The 27,471-nt window shown below is 35.5% G+C and overlaps 1 protein-coding gene across 2 annotated transcripts in view; it reads right to left on the minus strand.

Moving 5' to 3' along the window:
• Nucleotides 1–8,029: 8,029 nt before the first annotated feature.
• The window catches only part of LOC128989738 (zinc finger protein 385B-like), a 37,817-nt gene continuing 18,375 nt past the window's right edge, over nt 8,030–27,471 (minus strand). The window contains exons 5-8 of one of the 2 annotated variants that reach the window (XM_054411763.1): nt 20,437–20,514; nt 19,874–19,959; nt 18,842–19,071; nt 8,030–9,628 (exon numbers count right to left, since the gene is read on the minus strand). In XM_054411763.1, the coding sequence (XP_054267738.1) occupies nt 9,628; nt 18,842–19,071; nt 19,874–19,959; nt 20,437–20,514 (395 nt within the window). In that variant the 3' untranslated portion in view covers nt 8,030–9,627. Of the gene's footprint in view, nt 9,629–18,841; nt 19,072–19,873; nt 19,995–20,436; nt 20,515–27,471 lie in introns of those variants that run through there. The other variant, XM_054411764.1, reaches the window with a different exon arrangement.

A 27,471-nucleotide genomic window follows, 5' to 3' on the forward strand; every position in this document is an offset into this window, starting at 1 on the left:
ATGCCAATGAACTTTCTGAAATATGTTCGCAGAAAATAACAGATCAGTGTCCGTCCAAAACAAACCCTATGACCTCAAATTTATGAGCTGCATTTGCCGCAATCCGGAAAGTTCGTGAGATGCGTTTATTTAATTTAATGTCATTTTATTTTCCACAGAAATGCCATTTACAATAATAACAATCAGTGAAGATTATAACTAAGAATGTATAAACTTCAAGACTGACTTAGAAACTATACAACATAACAACATTTCATCAACAATTGCATCAATATAATCAATCAACAATAACCGTTACAATACTATCACATAGCAATTTTAAACCTATATATTTACCCTGTCAAACATTAATTTTTCATAAATTTACAAATATGAAAAGGCTAAATTCACATTAGGCCTACATACAAAACACCCCCGCCGCAGCAAACCTGCAGACTGAGCGAATTTCCATTTGCCTGATTTGATTTGCAATTAAATTTAATTACCATTTTTCTGTTAGCACAACGGTTTTTGAGCTATTTGTGATTAAGTATATTTAGGTGTTTTTATTTATCAAAAATAGGCGAAACCCGTGGAAATCGACGGTAAAGTAACCAAGGTTTTCGACAATTCATCCCATTTAGTTAAATAGTGTGAATATAAAATAAAATATAAAATCTTAAAAATTTATTCAATGAGTAAAACTACTCCGCCACTGCTAACCTGCAGACTCAGTAAATTTCCATTTGACTGATTGGAGGCTTTATTAAATGTATATAAATAAAAATTAAGTTTAACATGTACCTAGGTTTGCTGGCAAAGGAAGGGCAATAGTGTTTTCATTTTTTGTAAAAAATGTCAATAATTTAGTATAAAATGAACTAATTTTCCAAGTTTGATCATAATAAATCTAGAAACAAGCAAACTACAATAGTTTACTTATTCATAAGATTAGCTGTGAGTTTTTAATAACAATCTACAAATTTTTGTTGTGTTTATTAAAAAGATGGTGATAATTCTTCACGATTTGAATACTAACCAAAGGAGTTTTCAAAAGTAGATGGAGCAAGTTATTTTAGTAATATTATCTCGTACCAAGTACCGGTATTATTGTATGCAGTGAGGTAATCAACCATATTTTATAGTATCACACTATTTAACTAAATGGGATGAAATGTCGTACACCTTGAAAGTAACCGTCGATTTCCATTGGTTTCGCCTGCTTTTGATAAATAAATAAAAAATATATACTTAATCACAAATAACTCAAAAGCCGTTGGGCTTAGAGAAAATGGTAAATACAAAAAATGTACCTATGTTTTTAGATGGACCACTTTTTGTATATTTAGTTTTTTCCTGTTTCTCTAAAAATAAAGTCAATATAGCTAAAAATACAGAAATGTGCCGCTACTTTCCAATATATATTGACTTAAAGAATCAAATAGAAGGACGCTAAGGCGTTTTGATTACTAATTATAGTACAAAACAATAAAAAGAAAAATAATTTAAAATAATTCGTATGGACACAGTTAATAATACAATTATTATCCTTACATGTTAACATGAAAACATGAAAACATGTTAAAATTTTCTAAATAAAGTTATTTTACTCAAGTCTTTTTTATGGTTGCATAGTAATTTGTATTACAACATATTTATGTTGATATATTTTATTGTCAAAATGTAATTTTATTGTAATTAATTGTATGTACTGTATCAGGCTTAAATTTGTATTTTGTTTAGGCCTATAGAAGTTTTTAATGTTTTATAGATATTTATGCGTTTTTATAAGTAATATTTTGAAAACTTTAAGTGCCCTTTTTGCTTTGTTCATAATATGTTAAAGTGTCTTTGTTAAGTTGTCTTTGTGTACTGTAAATATTATTTAAATGTCTTTTTTTTTGTTCAGACTGAGCTGCTTTTAATGGAAGTATCGCTTTTGTAAATAATAGTAAATATAGTGTACAGGTACGACTAAACATTTTATTGCATTGTAATTCATTGTATATATCAGACTCAAATTTTGTGTTTTTATAGTAGTTCTTAATGTTTTATAGTTATTTATTTTTTCTTGTCAACGTGTAATTTTATTATAATTAATTGTACATATTATTCTTAAATTTCTATTTTGTTTGTATTCGTTTTTTAATGTTTCATAGTTTTTTTATGTGTTTTTCTAAGAAATTTGTGAACGTTAAAAAGTGTCTGTGTAAACTGTATAGGATATTTAAATGTATTTTTTTTGTTCAAACTGAGCTGGTTTTAATGCAAGTAACGTTTTTTATAAATAATAGTAAATAGTGTACAACTAAACAGCTTTTTTAATTTACTCCTTGTATTTCCATTCACGATACATTATGTAACTTACGAAATAATAGAGCCTATATTTCAGTCATTATTTAACGGATCTAACATTAAACATTTTTAGTCTTGATCTGGGAAAAAATATGCCGCACAGTCAAGTTCTCTCAAAAACACGACACAGCAATTAGGGGAACGATTCCATGAGGTGATGCGTTCTCAGCGACCTAGTGAACGACTCCATTAGGTGATTAGTTCTCTTGCCTATGTCTGTGAGGGTAGGGAGAACGGGAAGAAAGGGACGCGGAGAGGGAGATCTCCCTCAGTCCTAATGTCGCACCCCTGAAATTATCCGCATGGCTGCGCCTGCGGACCCAGAACGGACCAGGTCAAATTCAGTCCTGTTGTCACACAACCGCCTCACGCACGCGCATAAAATGCCTTATCGCCTATCCAAAACAATTTAAATCACTTTACTCCCATAGTTTGTCCTTTAAGACTGACTAGTGGTCACGTCAAGTTGGTTGAAATTGTCTTACTTTTGAGTTATTTTATTGTAATTCCGCAAACTAACAGTACAAAAACAAAGCTGAAGTGAGTAATGTTGTATTCAATGCTATGTTTGTGTTGTATTAATCGATATTGGATCCATTTAAACATCTTTCAGTTACTTATATAAATAGTTTGCTTGTGAGATGTTTATTAGACATTGCAAGATTTTGCTCGTCAATAAAAAACTCAAACTTGAAAGTCCTCATTGGTACTTTTCATGCTAGGACTTTAACATATTATAAAAACGAGAATGCCATAGGTACCAAAAGCATAATGAAAAAAAATAATCACACCTATATAATTATTGTAGTAATATTGAAAAATCATACAAATCGACGGCAATAATCGATAATTTAAATACGTAATAAACAAAAATATATCAATTTTTCTAATCCAAATATATTATGGTAGCCTACCATGCTACCATACCAAATATGCCGTCACTGGTACTACAAAGCAATTGAAACATTTGGTCAGAGTTTGTTTAAATAGTGAATGCAAGAGATTAGGTTTCAAACATTTTTATTTTTTGTGTATAAAATTAAAAGATGCTGTAGGCCTATATAAAAATATGTTAAAATAGTTATGTTTTAAGAAAGATTTTTGATATAGAACTTATTGCTTATTTGGCCTTAAATTGCTCTATTTGAAGCCTAAATTTATACATTTTTCCCGGGGGAGGACCCCCGGACCCCCCTTTACCTTGGGGGGTATTCCATACCCCCCAATCCCCCCGGAGGCCCCCCACACGGAAATCCTAGGGCCCCATTGGAAAATTTGCCCGGGGCCCCTGAAGTCCTAAGTCCGGCCCTGGTACAGAAAGCTGCTAATTGCTGCATATTTATACTTTGCCGTACGGTTTATACTTTGCCGCACATCAGGATTCCAACGAAACAACACAAAACAGCGTGGTTCTATTATGCACGTAATCCGTGTACGCTAGGAAATAGGTTGGCAACACTTAAAGATAATAATACTATGAGCAGCTGATTGACTATTATAACTACGAATTAACCTGTCATTTCGTGTTTACCGTTTCTGTATTTCTGAACTTTCTGGACTTTTCTTTTAAACGTTTTTAAAACATTCCTACGATCTTAATAAACAAGAAAATACCTTTAAAGCATTGTTTTTAGGCGCGGAAACCACTTCAAATTACAAAAACATACGGAACTATATTCTCAAAACACGGAGCACATTTCTTGCCGAGGAAAAATAGCGGAGTGATACGGACCGCGGGTACTACTTTCTCTAGGACACCATTTGTGTTGCCAGCTGAACCTAAAAACGTGTTGTATAGTGTTTGTAAGACTAATTAATTATTTATATGCTTTATAGTGACTGTAAAAAATATAATGTGTAACACGAGTGAAAAAGGCCTTTGCTGCACTCGAGATCATTCCGCACTCGCCTGCGGCTCGTGCGTAAACATTGCTCTCGTGTGCAGCAAAGTGCCACTTTCACCACTAGTTACACAAATAACTATTGAGATAAGAATATGCCTATATTATAATCGGGAATAGCTGCGCGCGCACTATGGCGGCACGGCACGGACGAGCGGGCGGCACGGCAATTTTTAAAAGTTAATAACATTGAATGTAATATGAGTGCGCCCACTACGGCGGGACTCGGCAGCTTCCGCCGTTTGTTAAAACGTCCGGGAGACAGAACTCTAGGACATTTCCGACTCCGAGCTGCCGTACCGCCCGTACCGACCGGGAGCACTGCACACCGACCGGGCGGGCGGCACGGGACTTCTGCCATTCTCAACTGGTCTCTGTCAAAGTCGCAATGTTTTCGTGTGTTTTATAGGCTACTATGTGTGTTGTAAACATGGATGTTAGTAAGTTGATTGTTCTGGTTGAGAAATATCCGAAACTGTGCGACATGCGACATCCGGAATATTTTAATAACGCTCGGCGTGAAAATATATAGGCAGAAATAGGATCTATTATGAAACAATCAGGTAGGTTTTTTTTGGTGTTACACATTATGCTCTACAAGATCAGGAAACGAGGTGTAGAACTCTCCAAAACTGTCTTTTCATGTTTATGTGGTTCATCCAAAATCTGCTTCCGCCTTCTTGTCTCCTCTTCCTCTGCTAAAATTAAACCTCCTATCACCACTTTATCTACATCCATCTTTACTCATAAGTTTTATCTCGCAGACTGTCAACTGTCCTAAATTGCGGATGTGCGGATGTCCCGTCCCGTCCATCCGTGCCCATGTGCCGCCCTAGTGCGCGCACCCCCTCTTAAAAATACCGACCGTGCCGTACCGCCCTTCCGTGCCGTGCCGCCGTAGTGCGCGCGTAGCTGCTAAAAATGTGTTCTATCATCATGCCAAATTTCAGCCCAATCCGTCCAGTAGTTATTGCGTGATTGAACTTCAAACAAACAAACACACAAACTACAAACTTTCACATTTATAATAGGTATTAGTAAGATAAGGGAGAGTATGTTTTATCCATGGTCGTCTTACTTCTTACTCAAATAGTAGTTTATTGGGATGTAAGAAGATAGACCTGTACATTTAATTTGGATATTTTACAGGTTATGAAAAATCTATTTTCGTAGTCGGTCATTTGATTCTTTTATTCAAATTAATACCACTTTTGTGAACTTCTGATTTAGTTTGTATTTTGTATACTGGGGCTTTGTAACCTTGAATGCTTGTCCTTGATAGGTTATAATATTTGATTCTTTGAAGGCCTATTATATCTGTTGTGCGAGTGTTAACAATAGTTTGGTTCCTTAATATTTCTGTATTATTAACTCACCATTACCGAAATAATTCCCGAATCATTAGTAAATAAATAAATAGTTTTGACATTTTTGTATGGGTAAAAATAGGTTTTTCCCATTTTTGACCCTAAAAACACAAAATTTCACAATTAATTTTCAAACCATTATGTAGAGCTTAAAGAAACAAATAATTTAGTATATTGAAGCGTTATCATGCGCGGAGAAAATTCAAAAAAATTGTAATTTTAAAATTCCCATGTTTTAAAATGACTTTGGAGAATAAGTCAACTGTTGTAGTTTGCTTATTTATGAACATATTTTTGATCAAATTTGGAAAATACATTAATTTCTTCCTAAACTACAGTACCTATTAACATTTTAAATCAAAAAACACTTTTTTACCCTCCCTGTTGCAGCAAACCTAAGTACTCGTTAAACTAATTCTATTTAAATCCTACTATATAATATTATAAATGAGAAAGTTTGGATGTATGGATGTATGTTTGTGACAAGTGAACGCGAAAAATACTGGTCGGATTGGGCTGAAATTTGGCATGATGATAGCTCACATTCCCGATTAACATATAGGCATATTCTTATTTCAAAAATCCTTTCGGGCTCCGCCCCAGTGGCTCTGGAGTTTCCCATGTTAACCTTATGATTTTTCATATTTAAAAGGAATTTCTTAACAGCTGTTTCAATTAAACAAGTTGGTTCTGTTCTATGATGTTCAATAGCATTAAAGTTACAAGGATTACCAACAGGGTGCAGCACTATTTTTTTTTTTTATTTATGACTGCAGCCAATTTGCAACCAAAAGGTGAGTGAGCGTAGCGAACGAACTTCAACCTGGAAGCGAGTTAGGATAGCGAACGAGCTAACCTGAAGGCAAGTGAGCGGAGTGAACGAGCTCCAACCTAAAGGTGAGTGAGCGTAGCGAACGAACTTCAACCAGGACGTGATTGAGCCATGCGAACGAGCTCACTTGTGAAGTTAAACGGGGCAAAGCCCGCGGGTACAGCTATCCTACTAATATTATAAATGAGAAAGTTTGGATGTATGGATGTATGGATGTATGGATGTATGTTTGTGACAAGTGAACGCGAAAAATACTGGTCGGATTGGGCTGAAATTTGGCATGATGATAGCTCACATTCCCGATTAACATATAGGCATATTCTTATTTCAAAAATCCTTTCGGGCTCCGCCCCAGTGGCTCTGGAGTTTCCCATGTTAACCTTATGATTTTTCATATTTAAAAGGAATTTCTTAACAGCTGTTTCAATTAAACAAGTTGGTTCTGTTCTATGATGTTCAATAGCATTAAAGTTACAAGGATTACCAACAGGGTGCAGCACTATTTTTTTTTTTTTATTTATGACTGCAGCCAATTTGCAACCAAAAGGTGAGTGAGCGTAGCGAACGAACTTCAACCTGGAAGCGAGTTAGGATAGCGAACGAGCTAACCTGAAGGCAAGTGAGCGGAGTGAACGAGCTCCAACCTAAAGGTGAGTGAGCGTAGCGAACGAACTTCAACCAGGACGTGATTGAGCCATGCGAACGAGCTCACTTGTGAAGTTAAACGGGGCAAAGCCCGCGGGTACAGCTAGTAGGGAATAAATGTGATATATTTAAGGAGACATTTTAGTGTAAATCCAATGAGGCAAATGGAAATTTGCTAAGTCTGCAGGTTTGCTGCGGCGGGGGTATTTTTCCTTTCTCTGAGCATGCAAGATAATTTGTTGGATGTCTTGTATGCAACTTGTACATCGTTCTTTGACATTTCTTTTCTCAAGGTGTTATTGGGTAGGTACTACTCCCAAATTCAGCGGAGACTTATTTTTTGTTTCTGGGTTCTGGGACGTCTTTTATTTTATTCTTCTGTTTTTTAATGAGTTTATCAATGAGAGAGCTTTCGTACCTGTTGGAAACTGCTATGTATTTCAATATGTGTATTTCTTTGTTGTAATTTTCTCGGGTGAGTGGTATGGATAATAGTCTATGGACGAAACTATTGTAAGCAGCTGTCGCTGTCTTGTGGTTGAAAGGATGGTGTGATGATGAGTGGATGGTCTGGTCGGTTGTTGTGGATTTTCTGTATATTTTAAATTCCAGGTTGTGGTCGTCTCTTGTGATTGTTACATCTAAGAAGTTAATTGACTTGTTGGCTTCGGTTTCGAGAGTGAATTTTAATTTATGGTGGACTTTATTTAGGTAATATCCGAGTATCTTGATTTGCCTTTCATTACCATTAAATAAAATTAATGTGTCATCCACATATCGGCTGTAGTGAACTATTTTTTCCTTTTGTTTGTTGGAATTTGACCATAAAAAAATATTTTCAATATTATTTAGAAACAGTTCTGAAAGGACGCTGGATAGTGGAGAACCCATTGCTAGGCCTTCATGTTGTGTGTAATTATAAAACTCTAGGATAGAATAAAAGACAGCAATTAAGTACATTTTCATTGATATATGTTTACAATACTAATTTAAACTGACCCTAACAGGTCTTCTACAACAACATTGACATTGTAAATAGGAAAACTTACATCCTTACTGCCTTATTACTGTATTACACTTAAAAAAACTTATAAACATTTATTTGTAGCTAAAAGAAATGAGAAAAAACAGTACCACATATGAACTATTCTAAAATGTCATTGAACTAACAAGATACAATTCAATAAACTTTAGTAATAATAACCTCATGAGCTTCATCTTCGACTATTTTACAAAAGTCCAGATATATTCGTGGAAAAAAAATGAAAAACAAATAAATATTCAAAATTAAATAAATAAACAAAAAGAGATATATAATTAGGACTATTTGAATAGATAGAAATAACAAGTTTTCCTTCTAAACATAATAGTCTAGTTTGTTCAGCCTTACAAAAACTTAATTACAAATTTTCAGTAGTTGACGATGTAGGCTCCATCGTGGTCCTTATAAAGACTTAATAATCGTTTAAATATACACATGTAAACTACAGTGAAATTTTCTCTGATAGCCCTAAACTTTATAATATGGTTAAATTATAAATTCAAACGTAGCCAATACCTATTGACACTATGGTACAATACCAAATTAAATTTTTATTCTTCTAGTTTGAACAGTAATAGTTTATGTTTACATTTGATTTAATAAAAGAAAACTTCTAATTTTTTATCTCACAATCTTCCAATCATGGTGCTCTACTTTATCTAATGTAAGGAATCCAAATCCCAAAGAATTATTAGACAAAAATTTATCTTCAATTGAATAAATTTTATTTCAACATATTTTACGCTCTACAGGGAAGACGTTTACACAAACCACAAGTTGTTCTTTCATAGCCTTAATTAGCATTTTAGGAAGTAACTGCAATATCTTTATGTTTGAAATGAATACAACGATTAGAAATGTTAATGTCACAATATGCTGTAGAATCTAAGTTTCCCAAACTACACCGGGCCTGATGATACAGATAAGAAAAATCTACAAACAGGGAGCAAATTTTTAGTTTAGTTAAGTTACAATGTTTTCCATTTAATGCTTAAAATTGTATTTGATTGAATCACTAATATTTTAAATCTTGAAGCTTATGTAACAAATAAAATATAATATAACTGATTAAGTAAAAAAGTCGGTAAAAAACTTTCAAATTTGAAATAAAACTTCCCTTGTCCACACCACCAAAGGCCTCAGTTTGCTAATATCTGTTATGCAATTTCAGAACACTGCTACAAGTTTTTCAAATAGGCTATATTAAATTTTATGGGTGTATAACTTCCAAATGTTTTGAATTAATCATCAATCTTAAATTGCATTATTACACATTCATAGAAAACAACAACACAGAACGCCAATTAAAAATTAATTTTAGAGAATTCACCCGAAAAGGAATAAGTTAAGCTGTTACTGTAGGTGGCACTGTTAGGTTTGTGAAGACAGCCAGGCCCAGGACCGATTTGCTTTTTCATTTTGAATTCCCCAGAGGCCACCTTATTTGTCTTCTCAAGATAAAAATAATAGTGACTGGAATCTTGATACATTCTTTAAATCTTCTTATCTGAAACAAATAAAAAAAAACATTGGTTCAGTATTTCACAATACAATTTTGTGGTTGATATTTTGTTATCATAGAAATATTTTTCCAATAATTAAGGCTGCGCTCTACCCATTCTGGCGCTTGCAAATGCAAGGGTTTTATAGTTGTTCTTACTGTTTGTAACCCCAATTGTGAACCGATTTAAAAGATCTTGGTGTAATATTATTGTAGGTTTTCCGAAACAACCAATTGCATTGCCGAAAATACAAGTATTTTAAACCATATTCCATATCTTCATAATCTGGAGGCTACCTATTTTGGAAAATAAACTTATAGCTTTGTAAAATTAAAATTTAATAAGGTTACATTTGAATTAAACTTCATGAAATTAAAATTACAAAAACATTGAAAGAATTTATTTTAAAACTTATTCAAACCAGCGTTATCAGCTCTCATGAAAATAATTTTATTTGTTTGATACGAGCCATGTTTTTTAAGTAAGTACCGTTTTTAAATTTCTCCGTTCCAGCACTGTGATTGGCATTTTGACATTTGCGCTGTGTATGGGCATCTATTGGTAAGACCTAGACGGAATTTTGAGAAAAATCGGCCGTGTTTACATCCGGTTTCGAGCATTCAAAATGGTGCCGCCAATTGAGACTGCTGCCGACTGTGAAGTGCACGCTGTAATTAGATTTTTAAGTGCTAAAGGTGTGAAAGCCATTGAAAATCATTGACAGATTAGTGAAATGTATGGCGAGAACATTATGAGTGCCATAATGGTACGCAATTGGATAAGGGCATTTAAATACGGCCCCACCAACGTTCATGATGAGTAACGCACTGGGCGGCGTCATTATTGTCCCCAGTACCCAGTGCGTTACTCATCATGAACTTTGGTGGGGCCGTCTTAAAATGCCCTTACCTACTTGCGTACCATTCCGCCACTCATAATGTTCTCGCCATACATTTCACTAATCTGTCGATGATATTGAATAGCTTTCACACCTTTAGCACTTTAAAATCTAAGTGCTATCTAGTCGGCGGCAGTCTCAATTGGTGGCACCATTTGAATGCTCAAAACCGGATGTAAACACGGCCGATTTTTCTCGAAATTCCGGCTAGGTCTTACCAATAGATGCCCATACACAGCGCAAATGTCAAAAATGCCAATCGCAGTGCTGGAACGGAGAAATTTAAAAACGGTACTTACTTAAAAACCATGCCTCGTAATTTTTAATAGTTGTGGTTGTAAAAATTAAAGATGGGTCAGTTAGTTACGGCCGCAGTTTTTTACCCATATTAGGAGGGGAAAATCTAAACCGAGAATTGACAGGGAATGTTGGTTTTGATTTAGGCCTATTAATTATTTCACAATGATTCTGTGGTGATCCCGTGACTCGATCAAGAGAAACAAGACTAAAAGATTTTGCCGCGATCAGGGGCAATAATAAATTATGTTTTTGTAAAAAATCTAACTTTTGCCGATATTTGTGGAACAATCATATTGTTCCTATGATCGCAAAACACAATGTTGATGTCACAAAACTGAGGAATACGAGATGTCTACACAATCGATGTTCAAGATTTGGCTACTGCTGTTGCGGAAGATGATAATGTCTTGGTGAACACGGGAGATGTTCAAGATTTCACCATGACCACTAATAATGAAATTGAATTGTAATTTAAGCTTTAATAATAAGAAATTTAAACATAAACATTGGTTAATGAATTTTGATTGACTTGTTTGGAATAATTTAAATATGATTGAAATAAAGAAAACAAACATAAAGAAATAAATACTTAACATCTCGAGCCCCTTGAACTATTTAGTTCAACAATACATGGTAACAAATTAAACTATAAATAGAACTAAAAGCAATGAAGCTTTGAGATAAGAAAAAAATCTATAAATAACTGTTAAATAAAACTAAAGAAAAAGCATAGGGGTTTTGAAGCTAACTTAACTTAATCTACAGGAAGAGGGGAAAGCTTCACTATAGGCCGAGTGATAAGTCCTGATCTTGTGTAAACTTCAGCCACTCTGACTATGTTGTCTTTGCCTGGGAAGACTTTGGTGATACGACAGGAATAAATTAGGAGAATCTGTTGGTCTTGAGGAACAAAGAACCATACATCCAGACGATTCATAATCTTGCATGAATTCAGTGTAGCTTTTCTTGAGTTCGACACTTCGGTTGAAACGATTTTCCAAAGATCTAAAAATACTATAAGCTGACTTGGCTGAATCTCCTAGAACTGTAGGTTTCTTCTTCAATGGTAGTCAAACTTGATATTTCCTATCGGGAAGACGAGAGTGTGTTTTCATTAAGTAATCATTGCTCTTTACATCATCAGGAGAAATCTTTGAAGCTGTTGGTACTACTTCTGATGCCCAGAAATTTTGAACAGCACTATGTGAATCAAAATCTGAAATTGTGAGGAGATTCACTGTTGTGCTGGTACTAGAGCGCGTATTGTCAAACTGGACAGGAGCATGGCCTAATAAAACATAACCAAAGATGGTGTTAAGAGCAGTAGGCATATTATGCCCCAAGTGTACCGGTTCACCACAGAGGGTATAAGCGAATAGGTCTGCACCAAGTAGCATATCTACAGGAGCAGGTACATCGAAAGTCGGATCAGCGAGGATTAGATTGTGCATTCGTTTCTTTACTTCTTTTGAGATATGACATCTGGGCATGTTGCTGGTTATTTTGTCTAGTATAATGACTGGATGGTGTTTAGCAAGGAGTTGACCACTTAGAGAACTTATATTTAACTGACCTAAGGCTTTTGATTGAACAAAGGTTGAAGATTTCTTTTCTGAAGATTTCTTTTTTCTGAAGACTTGCAGGTAAGAATCAAATTATGTGCACAGTTTTCAGTAATAAATGTTTGCTGTGCAGCACTGTCCAATACAGCTCTCACAACTATTGTTTTACCATTTGCACTTAGTTTTACCAAAGTAGTACCTAGAAGAAGTACAACATTATCATTGTCTTGTGCTAAACCAACAAGAGCTGATGTTGATTCATTTGAAGAATTTTCAACTGTAGTCCTACCAATAACCTGACTCCATTCCACAAACAATTCAAAGCCGCTCATATTAATGCACAGTCACTTTGTAAACATATTGATGAAGTCAGAGCAATTTTTCAATCGCAAAATTTTGAAATTGTAGCTGTTTTAGAAACCTGGTTAAAGCCGAGTATTTCATCCGGGATTGTTGCAATGTCTGGTTATTCTATCTTTAGGAATGATCGGCTTAACAAGACTGGAGGTGGTGTAGCTGTCTATGTTAAGGACGGTTTGAATGCCAGACAATTGTATGCATCTCCGGGTGAGTACTCGGCTAAACCTGAGTTCATGTTTTTAGAAATTTGTTTGTCTGGCTCAGATGCTCTTCTCATGGGGGCATGTTACCGCCCTCCAGGCGTGGGGCATCTGGCAGATTTTGAAGACATTCTCTTGCGCCTCATGCCTGGCTACGGTCGTATTTTAATCATGGGCGACTTCAACTGTGACTTATTGAAACCTGAGCGCTACGACTGCAGACAATTAAAAAACATGTTTGACTCTTGCAATTTTACTATACTTCCACTGGACCCAACGCATCACACTGCCGAAGCTGAAACTCTATTAGACCTCATCATTGTAAATGATCCAGAAACTTCAGTCCACCACGGACAGCTTCCAGTCCCGGCCATATCTCGCCACGATTTAATCTATTGCGCCCTCTCAATAAGAGCACCAAAACCCGAACAAAAAATCATTACGTATAGAAACTTTCGAAATTTAAACGAAGCTAATTTTTTAGCTGATGTTTATTTGATACCTTGGCAATCTATACATACTCTAGAGTCTGTTGATGACATGGTAAATTCCCTAAATGAAATGATTTTGCAGTTATATGATAAGCACGCTCCAATCATTACCCGAAGGGTTAATAAGAAGCATCCCGTGCCTTGAGATCCTCAGGTTAATGGCTCAGCGGGACTCAGTCTTTCGCAGAGCCAGGAGAACTAGAGACGTGGGGCTAATGGCCCAATACCGTCAGCTCAGAAACCAAGTTATGCAACAATTACGTAACTCTCGCCTTCATTACTTCCATAGGCTGTTTTCAGATAGAAAACAGGCTTCTTCTGTGCTATGGCGTAATTTAAAGAAGTTTGGTCTTGGAAAACAAGAACAGTCGAACACTGTATCTGTCCCGTTAAATGTATTGAATGATTATTTTTTATCAGCCTCTACAAATTTAAATAGCACAGTTATTCAGAACCATTTAAATGCAATTTAAACAATGATTTTCCTGAATTTCGTTTCCGTACAATTTTGCAATCTGATGTCTTGAAAGCTATAAGACGAATTACGTCTGATGCTAATGGTGCTGACAATATCCCAATTTCTTTAATAAAACGGGTTTTGTTTGCTCTCCTCCCTACGGTAACTTTAATTTTTAATTCTTCTCTAAGAACAGGCATTTTCCCAGAAAAATGGAAGTCTGCTATAGTCCGTCCTTTGAATAAGATCTCATCCCCTAAACTTCCTCAAGATTATAGGCCGATTAGTATTCTTCCAGCTCTCTCTAAGGCACTCGAAAGAGTTGCCCACTCTCAAATATCCGATTTCCTCTCTCAAAACAATATTTTAAACGAATTTCAATCAGGTTTCCGGCAATCCTATAGCACTGAAACGGCTTTGCTAAAGATAACTGATGACATACGCCTTGCTATGGATCGTAGCCAATGTACAATCTTAACTTTATTTGATTTCAGCAAGGCTTTCAATACAGTCAATCATGAAATTCTTCTTACAAAACTCAAAATAATAGGTTTTTCTAATAGTTCATTATCCTGGATGAGATCATATCTTCATGGCCGAAAGCAGTGTGTGTCTCATGACAAAACTATGTCTGACTGGAGGCAGGTGCCTTGTGGTGTTCCTCAAGGATCAATACTTGGCCCTTTACTTTTTACTATCTACATAAACGACATCAGTTCAGTCTTACAACACGCCAAGTTTCATTCTTACGCTGATGACTTACAAATTTACGCTCACTTCAAAGTCAGTGTGGTGAATGAAACAATCACATCAATGAACGACGACATCAACAGAATTGTTGAGTGGGCAGCAAAGAATGGACTAAAACTTAACCCTGACAAAACCAAACCAATCATTATTGGCCACGCACGACAACTAAACCGACTTGACCAAAACTTTTTACCTCACATCACTGTGAATGGTACTGTATTGCCATACCAAAACCAAGTTAAAAGTCTTGGTTTGACGATACACAACACACTAGACTGGACTGACACGGTGGTTAACACTTGTAAAAGGGTGTTTGCCGCTGTCCACACACTGAAGAAGTTGCAAAGACTTTTACCATTTCACATTAGACTTTTACTGATCAAGTCACTAGTGTTTCCCCACTTCAATTACTGTAATACCGTGGTTAATGATATGACCGTGGCTTTGGCAACAAAATTGCAACGAGCTCAAAATTACTGTATAAGATTTTTGTATGATCTTCGACGAGATGATCACGTCACACCGTACTATGTAAATTCTTCTCTTTTAAAACTGTCTGACGTTAGAGAAATACGCATTATTAATATAACTCATTCGGCCATCAATCTCAAAATTCCAAATTATCTCGCGATCAATTTTAGATTTTTAAATGAAAGAGGTGCAAGAAATACCCGCTCTGGCTCATCAACTCTCCAAATTCCTCACCATAAGACAACAGTTTATAATAGATCATTTACAGTAACAGCATGTCGCCTTTGGAACTCACTACCATTCACTATCAGGAGTATAGAATCCCGTTCCCAACTGACGGCGGCGCTGAAGGCGAACTATCTCGATCGGATGACCGTGGCTTGGTGGGATGGCGTGCGTTAGGCCTAGGTATGGCAAAGAGTGAATGTGTGTGTGTATGCGTATATTAGGGACAAAGATTTATAACTTTAGTTTTTACTTATTATTTTGTTTATAGTTTTAAAAGATTTGTAAAAATACATTGTTTAGTATATATTTAGTACATAAGAGGTTAACTGTAAGAAAGGACCATGTGGTCCTAATGTTCGCCTCAATAAAAAAGTATTTTCATTTCATTTCAATATTTGTTGGCTTTTTAGATTGATGTTGAAACTGGTTTATGAATGAAGATTTTCTTTTATCCACATGATAAGGATAAGATTTAGGATTTGAGCTGGGATTGTCTTGCTTTGTAGATTCTAGATGTAATAAAGTGTGATGGCGACGCTTACATATTCTACAAGATCCAGATGAAGCACAGTTTCTGACTGTATGATTGCTACTTAAACAATTGTAACATAGTGATTTGTTTTTAACAGCTGTCAATCGTTTGTCAGGAGTAAGTTTAACAAATTCATCACACTTGTAAATTGTATGACCACTTTTATTGCAATGTACACGAGTCTGCTGATCCATATTTATGGAAAAAAGAACAGTTTTAGTCTGTGAAGTTGTTGACTGTGAGTTATGGGATTGATTTGGCCTAGGATTGAATTTTGAGTAACCAGAGAAACTTTTGGCAGTTGTGTGGGCTAAGTTTGCTGCTTCTAACTCAGTGCATTCCTTTAGTCCAAAGTAGTTGCATAAATGTTTTGACCCAGAAAATGACGGGTGTAAGTCAGCCCAGCGGATCATACAAACGAGCAATAGTAGATAAAACTGATCGCTTTGTGGATGGAGTAGCAGAGGGACTGACTACTAGTATATGGCGATTATGGGCATTAGCATTTTCTTGAAATGTTAACACAAAGGTTCGGAGTTGCTTAACAGAACAACCTTGCATTGAGGGAAGATCTAAAATGTTGTTGGCATGTAGAGTAATTAACAACCTTGAATTATTGTAATGTTGATGGAGTAACTCCCAAGCAATGTGATAGTTGGCTGTGGTTACTGGTAACCCTTTGATTAGATTTAGAGGTTCAACACTGAGACATGACGATAGGTGAATTTTTCTACATCGGTAATGTTTGAGTTCTTATGTTCAGATATTTTTTAAATAAGTTACAAAAGGAAATCCATTTTTTGGGTTGACCAGAAAAGGTACCAAGATCAATTCGAGGGAGACGAAGACCAGAAGTGGCTATTTCAGAAGTAGTGTTACTTGTTTGGGATTGCTCTAAATTGGGTTTATTGACCGGAGCAAGTACAGTACATACACTGTGAATTCTCAAAAATAAGTCATTGATTTCATCTTGCCTAGTGGCGGTTTCCCGCCTTCCTAGTGGCGGTTTCATTAATAGCCCTAATTTTTTCAATTTGAACTTCGGTTAATTGTTCGGAACCCATTACTTGAAGCGCATTAACATGAGATTGCAGTTGAGTTAAACAAGCTTTTGTGAGTTTGGCTTGTTTGATAAATGTAGAATACCTGATTGAAGACATAGTGTACGTTGAGAATAAAGAATGTCTTTGTGTAGTTGTTTGTAAAAATTAAAGTAGCCTAACTTATTTTAAAATGAAAACAAGTAGACCTATACGGACATGAATTCAAGTTAATTATTCTTCAGTAAAATATGGCATAACAATGAGAAGGTAGGCCTATCAGTTTAAGTAACATAAACATGTACAAAGGTAGCCTAGTAGAAAAAACAAAGAAAGAATACTTTGAAGTAAAGAATTACCGAACAGAATGAACACAATAGCCTAAACTACCTATAATGAGGTAAAAAAGTTGTTAACAATGAAATAAATCCAAGCAGTTAGTATAGCCTACCAATAGAATCAATTAAACTAGGCCTAAACTTAATATTGTAATAATGACAAGTATTTAATTGAGCCTAGCCTATTTGTCTATTTAAAAAGGATGCAAGCAGTTTATTTTTGTTTGAACAATATTGGTTCAGTTGAGAATATGTGCATACTGGCACAGTTTAGCTGTAAATGTGCATTACTGGCACTGTTTAGTTGAACATGTGCATACTGGCACTGTTAACATTAATGTTTGTTTTCACACTGGAAACTACACAGTTTATAAGATAGGCTATTGACTTCAATTAGTTCATGCAGCATGCAACAGGGGCACATTCACAAATTGGGATGTAGGCTACTGAATTGCAAACATTTAAAATGTTGAAAATTAGACTATAGGTCTTTTAAAAGGTATTGCTTGAATGTTCTTAGAAACACTTTTAAGTTAAATCCATGGACCAGAAACAAGATCCGGCTGTTGAAGGACCAATTTATAATAATTAAATATTCTTTTTAGATACAATGTGATATAATATAATTTAATGTAATAACATATGATAATTTTAATATTGAAATGAATTGTAATAATTTAAGCTTTAATAATAATAAATTTAAACATAAACATTGGTCAATGAATTTTGATTGACTTGTTTGGAATAATTTTAATATGATTGAAATAAAGAAAACTAATAAATACTTAACAACCACAAGTTATATTTTATAAGGTAATTAAAATTTCGCCGTTTAGATCCTGAGAAAGGTGTGTAGCTTTTTGATGGTTTGAAACTGGACCCAGCTGTCCTTGATCATTGGGCTTTTAATAAGAACAGTCCTGATTAATGAAACAGCTGATCTTAGTCAGTAAAAAGCTACACAAGGCATCTCTAAAGAATGGTGAAAACTAGAGGTCGCTATCTCTTTTCTAACCAAAACGGTAGCCAATATTACTATTACGAACCAATTTTACCATTGATTTTCTACAACATTTGACGGGCTACCATTTTGGATAGAAAAGAGATAGCGACCTCTGGTTTTCACCATTCTTTAAGTTTTTATAAACACTTCAAAATGAGGTGTCACTTGAAGGGGGTTTACATTTAAAATATTTGAGTTACCCCCCAAATCCCCCCTTTTGGGGGGACACTTAAAAATTTCAAAGTCATAAAATGAAACTTCCTGCTAAGATTGCACGACCACCAAAAGGATATCTCTGTATATTTAATGGGAAAAATATTAAAGGGGGGGGGGTCTTGACTTTTTATTCACCCTGTATAAGTTACCTACCATCACCAACAGCAAAACCTATACCAAGAAAATTACAATTAGTGTGGCTAAGGCTAAAATATAAGTGCGTGGAGATTTGATCAACTTAAATCTGAATATAACCAAAAACCCTTAAACAAAAAGTGAACTGATAAAAAATTGCAACTGACACATCAATAATTAATATAGTATTTAATTAACATCTCCATTATCACAATCTCATATTACATGGCCACTTACCAATAACCGGAAAGAGTCCCACCCGGCATGAAATGTTTGTGAAACGGCATCATGTGCTGGGGAAACATACCACCTCGGCCTGGACGCCAGCCTCCGCTGAACATGGGCCTAGCACCAACGGCAGGTCTGCTCCAAGGCTTGCCTGTAGGAAACCGTCTGGCGTAAGGAGCTCCTCGGTTGTTAGGTGCTTTCCCATTAACTTTGTAAGCATGTTTACTCGACGTAATATGCTGTGAAAAATTATTAAGTATTAACCTTCTCATTCGGAATATTAAATTTCAGAAAAAATAATAAGTAGTGTGCAACTCTATTTGACTACACCCCCACTAAACTGAGGTCACAAAAACCACAATAAAAATTTTCAAATAAATTGGAAAATTGACTAGGCAACAGACACCAGCCGCTGTGACACAGGTAGTTGGCCCGACTTGGCAAACAGAATCTAGTGGAATAGAGGACGACACAGATCTCATACTGTGATAGAGATCAAGTTAAAAACAACTGTCAATTATAATTGGTTGAACCTTGAGAAAGTCTGTTAGCTTTTATTTTTTTTATCCATGTCTATGCCTGGCGTTTTTACTGTTTTTTTTCTTAAACCTTGTGACATCTAACATTGACCTTTTGAAAGAAAGCATTACTTTCAAAGCCCAAATTGCATCTAGGTGTGAAATTTATTTATGAATTTATAGGCAAGCACCACAACCACTCGGCAAACAAGATAATTCTTATAATCAACAAAATTGATGATCAGGCTTCTGATTTCAATGTTGTGGAATTAGGTGATTTAGGTGAGGAAAAGCCTCACAATACATGCCCATTCTGATTTGGTTTAAATTGTCTTTGCCACTTTGTCATATCTATCCAAATGGTAATAAGAAGCACTTTGTTTTTCTGAATATAAATTTTTGACTAAAATTACTCGTTTTTGTTCAACTTTAGAACTTTTAGAGCTCGAAACTATATATTAACTATACATTAACATAATGTTAACATTTAAACATGTCATTAGATTTAAGGATTACATTTTACCTGATGCAGTTGAAGATCGGAGTTGACATGAACATTGCATGCTGCGCAGTACAAACGATTCGGTCCAATGTCCACATTCACCACACCTATTGTCATCAATACTATCTATCTATCACATCGTCTGATGAGATTAAATAAGTCAGATTGATCGACAAAAGGACAGAAAAATCAAGATTTGTTAACTTCGCTCTTGTTTTAGCATGCTATGTTAATAGTAACAATTAAGACTTTACCAAATACAGTACTTAATACACTTTTAATACACTTCCCCCTTAACATGTATATAACGTATCCAAAATAAATAGTAAAAGCTCAAGATGGGTTTTTCTAGGTGGGGAAGCAGAACACGGTCTCATCTTGTCTTAGGTAATTTATTATACTGTTCTCCTTAGAAGCTAAGGAGACCGCCAGTAGACGAGCAAAAAATCGCTTCTCCGCGTTCTGCACCTAGGAAAATCCAGCTTAAATGAGTAAAACCCCATCTTTATCAATACCAAAGCCAAAAGATTTTTTACAACATCCTGTATTTTTACTTCTGCAACAAAATAACATGGTTGACATACCTTGATTGCTTCCACTGGTATCAGCCACTTGAACTGTGTTGGATTTATTTGCCTCAGCTTTACTTTTGTGTTTAGAACCTACCAAACACAACATAGTAACGTTTTATTGCAATTCAAACACAACCATAGTTGGGAAAGTTAGTCAAAAATTCTAACTAGTTAGATGTTATTAGTTAGTCCCGTAAAAAGTAACTGATAGAAGTTATTAGTTAGTTGAAAAACGAACTGATAGAAAATAAAGTTAGCTTTTGTAGAAGTTAGCTGTTTGTTGGGCAGTTGTTTTAAAGGATTTCGTAATGACACATCTTGGTAATTAATCTATCTATACTATTATATAAAAATCTAATGGTGTCTGTCTGTATGTGTATTACTAATAGGTGCAAAAACTACTGAACCCACTGGGCTTAAATTTTACAAAAATATAGCTACCATACCAAGGACCATTATAGGACTATTCACACTTTGATACTGACCGTGGGCTTTGCCCCTTTGGTTTTAAAAGTTCTGAGGTGAGGATTTTAAAAGTAAATATTGATTGGTCACCATGGCTGCAATGAGAATACTCACAATGTTTACATTTGCCTTGGCATTTCAATGTAAACAAGAACAAACTGCCAAATTGCATATTTACAATTTAAGACAGCTGATCCAATGAAATAAAATATAATATTTCACATAGTTATATGGTTGGTTTATTTAATCTAAAAATTTATCAAAGGTAATTTATTCAAAAACTATGTCAATGATTATAGAAATAAAAAAAAATATTCTAAAAGCGTTGCTCTATCAACTCAGGCTCTGCTTTCGATTTTTTAAGTGTCTTAAGTGTTATGAAAATAATGTTATTGATATATTTTCATGGAAACAGTAAGAAAATTACAATGTGTTTTGTATGAATTTGGAGGCTACTTTAAATAAATTCGAACTGCTTAACATGCGTTAGATTAACTTAACATAACTTGCACATCACATTGTTTTTTTATATGTATACCTATTTAGGTAAATTTAGTTATTGTGTTTTGCTAAACCTATGCTTAAATTAAACTAAAGAATATCATCAATAACTAAATTGTACGTAGATTTTTGTGTTCTAAAATCTGTTGTATATGTGTATACAACAGTGTATACATATAGGCCTAATATTTAATTATCAAATGGTAATACAAAATACTCTTATTTTATCTTAACATAGCTTTCAGTTCACATTTACTTTATTTGATAAATTTATTATTTGGGTATTGCCACACCACTGATTAAATTAAACCAAGGAAAATATCATAAAACTAAGCAGTACACAGTGTTCTTTTGTTTCTAAAATCAATTAAATATCTGTTGCTATGTTTACTTAATAGTAAGTGTGAAAATGTAAAGGCAATGGAAGATGGAACTCATTAAAAGAACTGGTTTGTATATTAAGCTGTTTGTTGATATTTTTGTAGAGTAGAATCAGAGATGCAATGAAACATAATACTGTATTTGCTATTACATTTTTTGGTCCTCGACGCTTTGATAATCATATTAGTTTTGTCTGCTGTCTTTAATGCTAAATTAATTGTTTAAAATTTTTTATGGTATAGATATAGTTTCTTTAATATTTTCAAAAGACTATTGATAAGGCACAACAATATTTCTAAAGCTTATAACAGCTGACTGATGGAAGGATTTGTGATTTAATATGAAGAAGAGTGAAATAAAAAAAAATTTCATTTAAATTAATTAAATAGTATTTTTGCATATTCAAAATTGAAATTTAAAATGTCATTGGTCAGTGTTTCTCATATCAGCCTACACAATATTTAAAATTAATCAAAACCAAAATGTGGTATCCACTACTTACCAGATTTAAAAGTCATAACTTAAACGTTTCTATTAAGGCCATAAAAGTTGAATTTTGTTTCTAAAAGCGTTGGCGGATGTGTAACTATTATATGCAACAGATATAAAGATTAAAAAGTTTATATTTTGTGTCCTCTTCCCGTTGCAAAGCACGGGTACAACAGCTAGTACTATAATATGAAAGTTTTCACACAATGATTTAAAAAAACGGCTCCTATGATTTCCTCCAATTGCAATGCTATCGAGAATCTATATTTATAAAAGACGAAGTTTGTATATACAGTAGAACCTAGATATCAAGACTCTCATGGGGATTATAAAATAAGACTTGTTATCGAGGTTGTCTTCTTATCGAGGTTTGCAATAACATGTGATTAGGGGTAAAAAATTCTAGGGGATTTAAAAATGACACTTGTTATCAAGGATGACTGCTTATCGAGGGTCTTGTTATCCAGGTTCCGCTGTATGTATATATATATATATATATTTGAACGTTATGGAAGTCCGAAACCGCTCAACAGATTGTAATGAAACTTTCAGGCATTATTAAGCATTATTCAAGGATGGTTTGTGTGAAGTTTGGTGCAGATCCGTCAAAAGGGCTCCACCCCAGTGGCTCTGGAGGTTCCCATGTTAATCTTATGAGTACTTATATTTAAATGGAATTAAAGAATTTTAACAGCTGGTTAAACCATAGACTAACCAATACAAGTAGACTTCTCATCCCGTTGTAAATTTTGAAGCTCGTTTTTCATGTCTAGTTCATGTACGCCACACTGGGCGCTAGTGTCGACGAAATTTTGTTTCTATTATTTTAGGGTTAATTTCTTGATTTGTGCTTTACTGTTTGGTTAAATAACTAGGGGACAATATATTGTTTATGATTAGATCGTATTATTTGGTTAAACGAGGTTTTAAATGACTGTATTAACGGGAAACAAATTGTTAACAAAACACGACCTCTACATAAACCGTACAGAACAAACAATAAAATTGTCTTCAGCTGTTCCATTAGGATGAGAAATCTACTAAGGGAGTATGTTTTATCTATGGTTAAACTAAACAATTTGATTCTGCGATGTTCAATTGCATTAAAAAATTAAAAGGTTTACCAACAGGGTGCAGCACTATTATTTTTTAAATTTGTGACAACATCTAATTTGCAACCAAAAGGTGAGTGAGCGTAGCGACGAGCTAAACCTGAAGCTAAGTAAGGCTAGCAAACGAACTTCAACCAGGACGTGATTGAGCGATGCGAACGAACTCATCTTGAAAATGAACGAGCATTTGACATGAAACCACATTAGGACAGGACGATGTCTGTCGGGCCAGCTAGTTGCTTATATAATACATTTGCATTGTATGATGTACTAACCAAAGGGATAATTACGACTGTTCAAAAACATTAAGTGTTCCACTGCAAAACATTATACACTGATGTTGAACTAAAAATCTAAAGGAAAGGCCAAGGACGTTTTGTAGTTACACCATCCCGTAATTATAGTTGCGACGTTCCCCAGTGACTTAATGCAATAACAATCAACAGATAACAGATGTTATGTATCATGAGTTTTATATTGATTGAAGCTTATTGTAGACATTTGATATATTGCTCGTCCACATGAAAAAGTTTGTAAGGTAAATTAAGGATGAGTGGATGTCTAACAAAAACGAATTGACTTTACAACTTAATTAATCGTAGTAAGACTGAAAATATTTATAGGTTTATAAGGTCTATTTTTTACCTCTTGAACAAATAAAACACCTCGAGCAAGCTCGGTCCCCTTTTTTTATCAAACATTGTCACATTTGACATTACTACAACAGAAACAAATGACTTAAAACAATTCCTTGTCAGACAATGAACATCAACTGAAGACAATGTTTTGACACTTGAGATGATATATCACCAAACAATCACCAAACATCACCAAACAAACATTCCCCCTTCTCACCCCCATAATAGCCTTCAGTGCCCTTCCACAGGCCCACTGCATTCCAAAGCAACTGCTGGACTTTGACTTTCTCTTCCACCCCCCCCCCTCCCCCCCGTTAGTCCCGTAAAGAGTAACTAATAGTTTGTAATTTGTTTTCGTTTTTTCTGTCGTAACAAAAGTATTTTCAAGAGGCTGACTCAGGCATCTCGAGCCTGTGGGATTTTTTTCCCGTTTTTGACAACCCCTACCGGGATTTTTCTGTTTGACTGTCCCTACACAGGGATTTTCTTTTTTGTGATTATTTAGGAGTCATATTTTAAACTCAAAACGTTTTTAACTTTCGCATAAAAAATGGGTAGACAAAAGGGCAAGAAGAAAGACGAAAGTAATGAGAGGTGTGGAGTTTGTGATGAGTCATGCGAGAGAGAAAATGATCGAGCTATTTGGTGTGATGGATACTGTAAACTGTGGTATCACATAGAATGTGTAAATATTGAGGAATCAGATTTCGTCTCTATAAACTCACTGGGCAACAAAATCAAGTGGCTGTGTGAGGCTTGTGTAAAACGTTTTGATGCAGTGACAAAAAGTCAGAGTGATCTCTCCGGCATGGATACTGGTAGTATGCTGCAAGTTATCCTGGCTGAAATTGAAAATATCAGTAAAGCGAGTCTAGATATGTCTCACTGTGTGAAGATACTGAGTGAAAATCAGGATAGATTTAGTGAAAAAATAGTGAAGCTAGATTGTAGAGTTGCTGAAGTTGAGAAAAATACGGGGAAACATGCACCGGTGGCTGGTAATAGTAAGCCTGAAAAGAGGTTAAAGTCGGGGAAAGACAGGGATTTCCCTTTACCTGCATGGGGATCAAGAAAGCAAGAAACGAACAAGAAGGCCGTGGAGAATTCTGTGACGTCACTTGCTGTTGCTACGAAAAGTGTAGAAACAGAAAGTAGTTCCGTTGGAAACCTACTAGAAAATGACGAAACCAGTGATGGTAGAATAAAAAATGCTGATGAGAAACTGAATGACAGTTTTAATGACGATGATTCCACATTTACCATGGTGGAAAGGAAAAGTAGACGTTCCTCAAGAAGCAGCATGGCTGGAAAGCAAACGCGGAGGAATTTTGTGATTGGCTCCAAGGACATGAATGAAAACAACGAACTTGTTGGCAAAAGGCGTGCTTGGCTTTTCTTAGGTCGTATTCGTAAACATACCTCAGTGGATAAAATCAAAGAGTTTCTGTCTACCAGTTTTCCTGACATTGATTTTGAAGTGGAAAATCTCAACTCAAAGGGACATTGTGAAAGTTTCAAGCTTGGGACCGACTTTGAAAATCTCGACAAGTTGATGGACAGTGAGTGTTGGCCTAGGGATGTGATAGTGAGGCGTTTTTTCTTTTCACGGGGAAAAAAGCCACTGGGATAACATCCAGGAATCCAGAGACGAGGAAGAGGTTAGTGGAGAGGAAGCAGACTTTTAATTTCATACACCTGAATATACAAAGCATCCGTAATAAGGTTAGTATGCTGGAGGTTATCTTAACCCAAAAAAGTGCCAAAGCATTGTGTGTTAATGAACATTGGTTGACTCATGCTGAGGCTGAAGTACTTTATATCCCTAACTTTACGCTTGCTGCTACTTTCTGTAGGGATAGGGCTTATGGAGGTGTTTGTATTTTTTTACAGAAGGACATAATTTTTGTTGAAATTGATTTAAAGAAGTTTTGCATAGAACAGCACTGTGAAGTTGCTGCTGTCAGGTTGATAAATGAAGGTATCATCTTAGTATCAGCTTACAGAACACCTAGTGGTAACCTAGAATTATTCTCTGCTAATATGAGTGAGATTTTAAACATGCTTTCTACCTACAAGTTAAGGATAGTTATAGCCTCAGATCTGAACCTAGACATTAGAGTACCTTCTAATAATGTGCGAGATTTTATTAATATGCTAAGGTCACACAACGTCTTTTGTATGAATTCCGAACCCACTAGAGGTGAGAACTGTATAGATAATATTATTACAAATTTTTTCCCAGATCAACTAGAACTGAATGTTTTTGAAACACATTTATCCGACCACAGTGGTATATTGGTAGAAATTAAAAATATGAGCTCTGACTTTACAGCCCCCCCACCTGCCACAAACAAGGTATGCAGACCAATTTCTAGAAAAGGAATGGAGGACTTTAGGGCTCGGCTCTGTGAAACATCGTGGGACGCCGTAGTCAACGTTTCAGGTAATATAGACGTTGTTTTTGCCAATTTTCTGAACTTTCTGGTGTGTACCTTTGAGTGCTGTTTTCCTACTAGAGTTTTCAGGCCCAAACCGATGAAGAGGATTCCATGGTTTACCCCAGCTTTGGCTCAGGTGAGGGAGCGTGGGGTAATGTTACATGGTATTTACAAAACGACAAATAGGGATGCTGACAAGGCACGCTATGTGGAGGAGAAGAGGAGGTACCGACTGGAATGCTCGGCAACTAAGAAGGCAATTTGTGCCTCAAGGATCCTGGAGGCCCCAAATCAGATCAAGGCAGCGTGGGAAATCATTCGGATTGAGAGTGGCAAAGAGGGAACCAACCTGGCTTGTAAAATTGATCCTGACATCTTAAATAGTTATTTTATAGACTCAGTGAAGGAGATTAGCGAGCACTGCTCGGCATCTATGGAGCAGGCCATGATCTTAGCAGCCAATAAAAGTAACAGGGGAATGGTTTTTTTCGAGTGGAGCATGGTCAGTAATGAGTTAGTTGAAAAATTAGTGATGAATTTTAAGGCCTCACCTAGCAAAGATTTTTACGGTTTCTCAAATAGATTGATTCGTGAAATACTTCCCGATATAATCTCACCGCTAACTCGCCCTATCAACAGATGTCTGGCAGAGGGGATTTTTCCTGATGTCTTGAAGTTTGCCAGGGTGGTCCCTGTGTACAAGAAGGGTCCCCGAGATTCCCCCTCCAGTTATAGGCCAATATCTCTGGTGCCTATACTTTCCAAGGTACTCGAGGCAGTGATGGTACATCAGCTGACTGGTTTTCTTGAATCAGGGGGGTTACTAAGTAGCCAACAGTTTGCTTACAGAAGTGGAAGATCAACCGTGGATGCAGTATGCCAGTTCTGTACCTTTGTAATGGACGCAATGGACAATAATGAGGTTGTAGAAGCGGTTTTTTGTGACCTGTCGAAAGCATATGACTGTGTCAGCCATCAACTTGTGTTGAGGAAGATGGAAAGTCTGGGGGTTTCTCATCAGGC

Source organism: Macrosteles quadrilineatus, unplaced genomic scaffold (assembly GCF_028750875.1).
Source record: "Macrosteles quadrilineatus isolate MER2022 unplaced genomic scaffold, UCM_ALF_1.0 Scaffold_3__2_contigs__length_128488019, whole genome shotgun sequence".
Lineage (NCBI taxonomy): Eukaryota > Metazoa > Arthropoda > Insecta > Hemiptera > Cicadellidae > Macrosteles > Macrosteles quadrilineatus.